The 9,388-nt window shown below is 42.8% G+C and overlaps 1 protein-coding gene and 1 long non-coding RNA gene across 4 annotated transcripts in view; both read right to left on the bottom strand.

The window, feature by feature from the left end:
- Positions 1–393: 393 nt before the first annotated feature.
- LOC121845078 lies at positions 394–1,771 on the bottom strand. Its single transcript, XR_006082331.1, has 2 exons — positions 959–1,771; positions 394–827 (listed from the first exon to the last, which is right to left on the bottom strand). It is a non-coding gene; the product is annotated as an uncharacterized LOC121845078 (long non-coding RNA).
- A 638-nt stretch (positions 1,772–2,409) lies between these two features.
- prelid3a (PRELI domain containing 3A) overlaps positions 2,410–9,388 on the bottom strand; it is a 29,235-nt gene continuing 22,256 nt past the window's right edge. The window contains exons 3-7 of one of the 3 annotated variants that reach the window (XM_042315859.1): positions 5,687–5,776; positions 5,511–5,581; positions 3,693–3,795; positions 3,217–3,293; positions 2,410–2,475 (exon numbers count right to left, since the gene is read on the bottom strand). In XM_042315859.1, coding sequence (XP_042171793.1) covers positions 3,222–3,293; positions 3,693–3,795; positions 5,511–5,581; positions 5,687–5,776 — 336 coding nt within the window. In that variant the 3' untranslated portion in view covers positions 2,410–2,475; positions 3,217–3,221. Of the gene's footprint in view, positions 2,476–3,035; positions 3,294–3,692; positions 3,796–5,510; positions 5,582–5,686; positions 5,777–9,388 lie in introns of those variants that run through there. The other 2 variants (XM_042315858.1, XM_042315857.1) reach the window with 2 other exon arrangements.

The raw sequence follows: 9,388 nt of genomic DNA, 5'->3' as shown, positions 1-9,388 counted from the left end.
AACGAGGTCCTGTTCACAGCTATGTAACATATCACCCTGGTCTGTAGAGTGAGGTTGTTCTCTCTAACCCTGGAACTTTCTGTCTGAACATTTAGATATATTTTTACTGCATTGTTAGCTCTACTGTAGTTTTCCTATCTATGTGAGGTCACTGTACATTCATTTAATGTATATACCTTCATAATCCTAGACTCTCTACGTGCAAAGAAATATCCATTGTGTTTAAAACGTCAAAGAAACTCGTTTAAATATGAAAAACCATTGAACCTTCCGTAAGAGAATGTTGTGACCGATTCCCTGGAAGAACCTTCTGTAAGAGAATGTTGTGACAGATTCCCTGGAAGAACCTTCCGTAAGAGAATGTTGTGACAGATTCCCTGGAAGAACCTTCCGTAAGAGAATGTTGTGACAGATTCCCTGGAAGAACCTTCCGTAAGAGAATGTTGTGACAGATTCCCTGGAAGAACCTTCCGTAAGAGAATGTTGTGACAGATTCCCTGGAAGAACCTTCCGTAAGAGAATGTTGTGACAGATTCCCTGGAAGAACCTTCTGTAAGAGAATGTTGTGACAGATTCCCTGGAAGAACCTTCCGTAAGAGAATGTTGTGACAGATTCCCTGGAAGAACCTTCCGTAAGAGAATGTTGTGACAGATTCCCTGGAAGAACCTTCCGTAAGAGAATGTTGTGACAGATTCCCTGGAAGAACCTTCCATAAGAGAATGTTGTGACAGATTCCCTGGAAGAACCTCCCGTAAGAGAATGTTGTGACAGATTCCCTGGAAGAACCTCCCGTAAGAGAATGTTGTGACAGATTCCCTGGATGAACCTTCCGTAAGAGAATGTTGTGACAGATTCCCTGGAAGCATTTCATATGGAGAATGACATTTGTAGCTTTTATATGTAATTCATCCTAAATAGCATCCTAAATAGCACCTAAATGGCATCCTAAATAGCAACCTTCCGTAAGAGAATGTTGTGACAGATTCCCTGGAAGAACCTTCCGTAAGAGAATGTTGTGACAGATTCCCTGGATGAACCTCCTGTAAGAGAATGTTGTGACAGATTCCCTGGATGAACCTCCCGTATGAGAATGTTGTGACAGATTCCCTGGATGAACCTCCCGTATGAGAATGCTGAATGCATACTTCATACAGTGTATGGCAGTAGATAATTTCCATAGCAAATACCATCCGCATTTCATATGGAGAATGACATTTTGTAGCTTTTATATGTAATTCATCCTAAATAGCATCCTAAATAGCACCCTAAATAGCACCCTAAATGGCATCCTAAATAGCACCCTAAATAGCATCCTGAATAGCATTCTAAATGTCATCCTAAATAGCATCCTAAATGGCACACAACCTACATCTATCATAGACCTTTGTATCCAATCAATATCCTCCTGGACATTAACGTTGGCCTCAATCCCTCAGTAGGGAAATCTTTCTGTGGAAGGATCAATGATCGCAGTCTTTCTGATGATATATTAATAACCCTTGTGTTTCTATTGATCGTCGACTTGACAGACAGCAACATTCCCTTATGGGCATGGAGGAGGGTTGTGATGCCCTCTATGAAGCCTGGTCACCAGGGAGGGTTGTGATGCCCTCTATGAAGCCTGGTCACCGGGGAGGGTTGTGATGCCCTCTATGAAGCCTGGTCACCAGGGAGGGTTGTGATGCCCTCTATGAAGCCTGGTCACCGGGGAGGGTTGTGATGCCCTCTATGAAGCCTGGTCACCAGGGAGGTTGTGATGCCCTCTATGAAGCCTGGTCACCAGGGAGGGTTGTGATGAGGGTCACCAGGGAGGGTTGTGATGAGGGCTGTGATGCCCTCTATGAAGCCTGGTCACCAGGGAGGGTTGTGATTGCCCTCTATGAAGCCTGGTCACCAGGGAGGGTTGTGATGCCCTCTATGAAGCCTGGTCACCAGGGAGGGTTGTGATGCCCTCTATGAAGCCTGGTCACCAGGGAGGGTTGTGATGAGGGTTGTGATGCCCTCTATGAAGCCTGGTCACCAGGGAGGGTTGTGATGCCCTCTATGAAGCCTGGTCACCAGGGAGGGTTGTGATGCCCTCTATGAAGCCTGGTCACCAGGGAGGGTTGTGATGCCCTCTATGAAGCCTGGTCACCAGGGAGGGTTGTGATGCCCTCTATGAAGCCTGGTCACCAGGGAGGGTTGTGATGCCCTCTATGAAGCCTGGGCACCAGGGAGGGTTGTGATGCCCTCTATAAAGCCTGGTCACCAGGGAGGGTTCTGATTCCTAGCTGCCTGTCACCAGGGAGGTTTGTCTGGGCTGGTTGCCATGTGGGAGGTTTGTCTGGGCTGGTTGCCATGTGGGAGGTTTGTCTGGGCTGGTTGCCATGTGGGAGGTTTGTCTGGGCTGGCTGCCATGTGGGAGGTTTGGCTGCTTGGTGTAGGATGACATAGTCCCTGATCATGTCGTGACACAGTCCTCTGATTGGCCCTTCCTGCAGGCAACAATAGCAGAAGTGTTATTATCAAACAGACAGAAAGTTGACAGGCGCTTTCAAGTTTTTCCCCATTTCATTGCTGAAAGTATTGGACCTTGTCTGGTTCTAATTGTCTTGATAGAAGAACATGAATGAATTCTTATTTTCAATGATGGCCTAGGAACAGTGGGTTAACTGGTCTAGGAACCTGGGTTAACTGGGTTCAGGGGCAGAACGACAGATTTGTACCTTGTCAGCTTGGGGGTTTGAACTTGCAACCTTCCGGTTACTAGTCCAACGCTCTAACCACTAGGCTACCCTGCCGCCCCATGAACCATTACAGCAGCATGCCAGGCAGGTGCTGCTAAGCTCAGCCAGAGAAGAGTAGTTACCAGTCAGGTGCAGCTAAGTTCAGCCAGAGAAGAGTAGTTACCAGTCAGGTGCAGCTGAGTTCAGCCAGAGAAGAGTAGTTACCAGTCAGGTGCTGCTAAGTTCAGCCAGAGAAGAGTAGTTACCAGTCAGGTGCTGCTAAGCTCAGCCAGGAAGAATAGTTACCAGTCAGGTGCTGCTGAGCTAGGCTAGGGAAGAGTAGTTACCAGTCAGGTGCTGCTGAGCTAGGCCAGGGAAGAATAGTACCAGTCAGGTGCTGCTGAGCTCAGCCAGGGAAGAATAGTTACCAGTCAGGTGCTGCTGAGCTAGGCCAGGGAAGAGTAGTTACCAGTCAGGTGCTGCTGAGCTCAGCCAGGGAAGAGTAGTTACCAGAGTCAGTACAGCTCACACAGAGGAACGTTCTCCCTTTCAGAGTTCTGAATGATCCACTCAATAGCATCCCAACCCTATAGAGACAGTAACACACAGAGAAGATCTTAGATAGAGCATCCCAACCCTATAGAGACAGTAACACACAGAGAAGATCTTAGATAGAGCATCCCAACCCTATAGAGACAGTAACACACAGAGAAGCTCTTAGATAGAGCATCCCAACTCATTTCAGAGAAAACATGGTCGAGGTCAGCCACACAGAGACGTCTAATGATAGTTTGGTCCGTGGACCGTCTCTCTTCAGTCAGGAAAGCATTAAGGCTAAATGCTGCATGCAGAACACGCTCAGGGATTGTTACATCAGTATCGTTTAAGGAGATTCTGAGAGTAACTTATTACAACAGCACCTGTCTGGAGTTAGCTGGCATTCTGAGGTATGGTTATACTGTATGGGGTTAGGGTTACAACAGCACCTTTCTGGCATTAGCTGACATTCTGTGGGCCATCATTCCTTCCAGGTAACTGCTCAAACTGACTCCTTTTACTGTGATGATGGCCTCCTGGGTCAGAACAGTACTGAGAGGGACAGAGGAGGGAACAAGATAGTTAGAACAGCACTGAGAGGACAGAAGAGGGGTGGAGGGGGGTTGTGATAGTTAGAACAGCACTGAGAGGGACAGAGGAGGGTTGTGAACAAGATAGTTAGAACAGCACTGAGAGGGACAGAGGAGAGGTGGAGGGGGAACAAGATAGTTAGAACAGCACTGAGAGGGACAGAGGAGGGGTGGAGGGGAGGAACAAGATAGTTAGAACAGCACTGAGAGGGACAGAGGAGGGGTGGAAGGGGGAACAAGATAGTTAGAACAGCACTGAGAGGGACAGAGGAGGGGTGGAGGGGGGGAACAAGATAGTTAGAACAGCACTGAGAGGGACAGAGGAGGGGTGGAGGGGGGAGAACAAGATAGTTAGAACAGCACTGAGAGGGACAGAGGAGGGGTGGAGGGGGGGAACAAGATAGTTAGAACAGCACTGAGAGGGACAGAGGAGGGGTGGAGGGGGAACAAGATAGTTAGAACAGCACTGAGAGGGACAGAGGAGGGGTGGAGGGGAACAAGATAGTTAGAACAGCACTGAGAGGGACAGAGGAGGGGTGGAGGGGGAACAAGATAGTTAGAACAGCACTGAGAGGGACAGAGGAGGGGTGGAGGGGGAACAAGATAGTTGCAGTACAGAGGAAGGGTGGAGGGGGAGTTAATATTCATTTGTAAATGAGGTAAGTGGAAACGACACATACCAGGTTGTTATAAATGTGTCATGCTAGGTTGTAATGTGTTATAATGTGTTATCCTGCTAGGTTGTAATGTGTTATCATGCTGGGTTGTAATGTGTTATAATGTGTTATCCTGCTAGGTTGTAATGTGTTATCATGCTAGGTTGTAAAGTGTCATAATGTGTTATCATGCTAGGTTGTAAGTGTCATAATGTGTTATCATGCTAGGTTGTAATGTGTTATCATGTGTTATCCTGCTAGGTTACCAGTAATGTGTTATCATGCTAGGTTGTAATGTGTTATCATGCTAGGTTGTAATGTGTTATAATGTGTTATCATGCTAGGTTGTAAAGTGTTATCATGCTAGGTTGTAATGTGTTATAATGTGTTATCATGCTAGGTTGTAATGTGTTATCATGCTAGGTTGTAATGTGTTATCGTGCTAGGTTGTAATGTGTTATCGTGCTAGGTTGTAATGTGTTATCCTGCTAGGTTGTAATGTGTTATCGTGCTAGGTTGTAATGTGTTATCATGATAGGTTGTAATGTGTTATGTTATCCTGCTAGGTTGTAAAGTGTCATAATGTGTTATCATGCTAGGTTGTAATGTGTTATCCTGCTAGGTTGTAAAGTGTCATAATGTGTTATCCTGCTAGGTTGTAAAGTGTCATAATGTGTTATCATGCTAGGTTGTAATGTGTTATAATGTGTTATCATGCTAGGTTGTAATGTTATCATGCTAGGTTGTAATGTGTTATCATGCTAGGTTGTAATGTGTTATCCTGCTAGGTTGTAATGTGTTATCATGCTAGGTTGTAATGTGTTATCATGTGTTATCCTGCTAGGTCGTAATGTGTTATCATGCTAGGTTGTAATGTGTTATCATGCTAGGTTGTAATGTGTTATCCTGCTAGGTTGTAATGTGTTATCCTGCTAGGTCGTAATGTGTTATCATGCTAGGTTGTAATGTGTTGTAATGTGTTATCATGCTGGGTTGTAATGTGTTATTTGTTTCTCCTTACACCTCTGGGTTGTCTGGATGAGGTCTGTAAACCAGTCGTTCATCCACTGACACCAGATTGGTTAGAGTTATCTGCGGGACGAAGAAGAAGACAAGAATTTGTATAAAACGTTCACGAAGATACCAACAACAACAGAAACCTGATTATACAAGAGAAGGGGACTGCTTTCCACTCACATTAGTTGAATAAAGCTCCATCTTTTTCTCCTCGGGATCCACGATGGAGTGCTCCTTGACGTACGTCCGGGTATGACCGGTCCCCAAGATCTACAAGAGAAACATTCAGGTCAGTCTATATGTACACACACTCTAGAAGCATTCAGGTCAGTCTATATACAGTGCCTTGCGAAAGTATTCGGCCCCTTTGAACTTTGCGACCTTTTGCCACATTTCAGGCTTCAAACATAAAGATATAAAACTGTATTTTTTTGTGTGAAGAATCAACAACAAGTGGGACAAAATCATGAAGTGGAACGACATTTATTGGATATTTCAAACTTTTTTAACAAATCAAAAACTGAAAAATTGGGCGTGCAAAATTATTCAGCCCCTTTACTTTCATTGCAGCAAACTCTTTCCAGAAGTTCAGTGAGGATCTCTGAATGATCCAATGTTGACCTAAATGACTAATGATGATAAACACAATCCACCTGTGTGTAATCAAGTCTCCGTATAAATGCACATGCACTGTGATAGTCTCAGAGGTCCGTTAAAAAGAGAGCATCATGAAGAACAAGGAACACACCAGGCAGGTCCGAGATACTGTTGTGAAGAAGTTTAAAGCCGGGATTTGGATACAAAAAGATTTCCCAAGTCTATATATACACAGTCTATATATACACACACACTCTAGAAGCATTCAGGTCAGTCTATATATACACACACACACTCTAGAAGCATTCAGGTCAGTCTATATATACACACACACTCTAGAAGCATTCAGGTCAGTCTATATATACACACACACTCTAGAAGCATTCAGGTCAGTCTATATATACACACACACTCTAGAAGCATTCAGGTCAGTCTATATATACACACACACACTCTAGAAGCATTCAGGTCAGTCTATATTTACACACACACTCTAGAAGCATTCAGGTCAGTCTATATATACACACACACTCTAGAAGCATTCAGGTCAGTCTATATATACACACACACTCTAGAAGCATTCAGGTCAGTCTATATTTACACACACACTCTAGAAGCATTCAGGTCAGTCTATATATACACACACACTCTAGAAGCATTCAGGTCAGTCTATATATACACACACACTCTAGAAGCATTCAGGTCCGTCTATATATACACACACACTCTAGAAGCATTCAGGTCCGTCTATATATACACACACTCTAGAAGCATTCAGGTCAGTCTATGTATACACACACTCTAGAAGTATTCAGGTCAGTCTATATATATACACACACTCTAGAAGCATTCAGGTCAGTCTATATACACACACACTCTAGAAACATTCAGGTCAGTCTATATATATATACACACTCACTCTAGAAGCATTCAGGTCAGTCTATATATATATACACACACACTCTAGAAGCATTCAGGTCAGTCTATATACACACACACTCTAGAAGCATTCAGGTCAGTCTATATATATATCACACACTCTAGAAGCATTCAGGTCAGTCTATATATACACACACACACTCTAGAAGCATTCAGGTCAGTCTATATATACACACACACACTCTAGAAGCATTCAGGTCAGTCTATATACACACACACACTCTAGAAGCATTCAGGTCAGTCTATATATATACACACACACTCTAGAAGCATTCAGGTCAGTCTATATATATACACACACTCTAAGCATTCAGGTCAGTCTATATACACACACACTCTAGAAGCATTCAGGTCAGTCTATATATATATACACACACACTCTAGAAGCATTCAGGTCAGTCTATATACACACACACTCTAGAAGCATTCAGGTCAGTCTATATTTACGCACACACTCTAGAAGCATTCAGGTCAGTCTATATATACACACACACTCTAGAAGCATTCAGGTCAGTCTATATATACACACACACTCTAGAAGCATTCAGGTCCGTCTATATATACACACACACTCTAGAAGCATTCAGGTCCGTCTATATATACACACACTCTAGAAGCATTCAGGTCAGTCTATGTATACACACACTCTAGAAGTATTCAGGTCAGTCTATATATATACACACACTCTAGAAGCATTCAGGTCAGTCTATATACACACACACTCTAGAAACATTCAGGTCAGTCTATATATATATACACACTCACTCTAGAAGCATTCAGGTCAGTCTATATATATTATACACACACACTCTAGAAGCATTCAGGTCAGTCTATATACACACACACTCTAGAAGCATTCAGGTCAGTCTATATATATTATCACACACTCTAGAAGCATTCAGGTCAGTCTATATATACACACACACACTCTAGAAGCATTCAGGTCAGTCTATATATACACACACACACTCTAGAAGCATTCAGGTCAGTCTATATACACACACACACTCTAGAAGCATTCAGGTCAGTCTATATATATACACACACACTCGAAGCATTCAGGTCAGTCTATATATACACACACACTCTAGAAGCATTCAGGTCAGTCTATATACACACACACTCTAGAAGCATTCAGGTCAGTCTATATATATATCACACACACTCTAGAAGCATTCAGGTCAGTCTATATATACACACACTCTAGAAGCATTCAGGTCAGTCTATATTTACACACACACTCTAGAAGCATTCAGGTCAGTCTATATATACACACACACTCTAGAAGCATTCAGGTCAGTCTATATATACACACACACTCTAGAAGCATTCAGGTCCGTCTATATATACACACACACTCTAGAAGCATTCAGGTCCGTCTATATATACACACACTCTAGAAGCATTCAGGTCAGTCTATGTATACACACACTCTAGAAGTATTCAGGTCAGTCTATATATATACACACACTCTAGAAGCATTCAGGTCAGTCCTGTATATACACACACACTCTAGAAACATTCAGGTCAGTCTATATATATATATACACACTCACTCTAGAAGCATTCAGGTCAGTCTATATATATTACACACACACTCTAGAAGCATTCAGGTCAGTCTATATATACACACACTCTAGAAGCATTCAGGTCAGTCTATATACACACACACTCTAGAAGCATTCAGGTCAGTCTATATATATACACACACTCTAGAAGCATTCAGGTCAGTCTATATATATACACACACACTCTAGAAGCATTCAGGTCAGTCTATATATACACACACACACTCTAGAAGCATTCAGGTCAGTCTATATACACACACACACTCTAGAAGCATTCAGGTCAGTCTATATATATACACACACACTCTAGAAGCATTCAGGTCAGTCTATATATACACACACACTCTAGAAGCATTCAGGTCCGTCTATATATACACACACTCTAGAAGCATTCAGGTCAGTCTATGTATACACACACTCTAGAAGTATTCAGGTCAGTCTATATATATACACACACTCTAGAAGCATTCAGGTCAGTCTATATACACACACACTCTAGAAACATTCAGGTCAGTCTATATATATATACACACTCACTCTAGAAGCATTCAGGTCAGTCTATATATATATACACACACACTCTAGAAGCATTCAGGTCAGTCTATATACACACACACTCTAGAAGCATTCAGGTCAGTCTATATATATACACACACTCTAGAAGCATTCAGGTCAGTCTATATATACACACACACACTCTAGAAGCATTCAGGTCAGTCTATATATACACACACACACTCTAGAAGCATTCAGGTCAGTCTATATACACACACACACT

Source organism: Oncorhynchus tshawytscha, unplaced genomic scaffold (genome assembly GCF_018296145.1).
Source record: "Oncorhynchus tshawytscha isolate Ot180627B unplaced genomic scaffold, Otsh_v2.0 Un_contig_5345_pilon_pilon, whole genome shotgun sequence".
NCBI classification, from domain to species: Eukaryota; Metazoa; Chordata; class Actinopteri; order Salmoniformes; family Salmonidae; genus Oncorhynchus; species Oncorhynchus tshawytscha.
The sequence above is the reverse complement of the archived record's forward strand: the minus strand, read 5'-3'. Positions and strand labels throughout refer to the sequence as shown.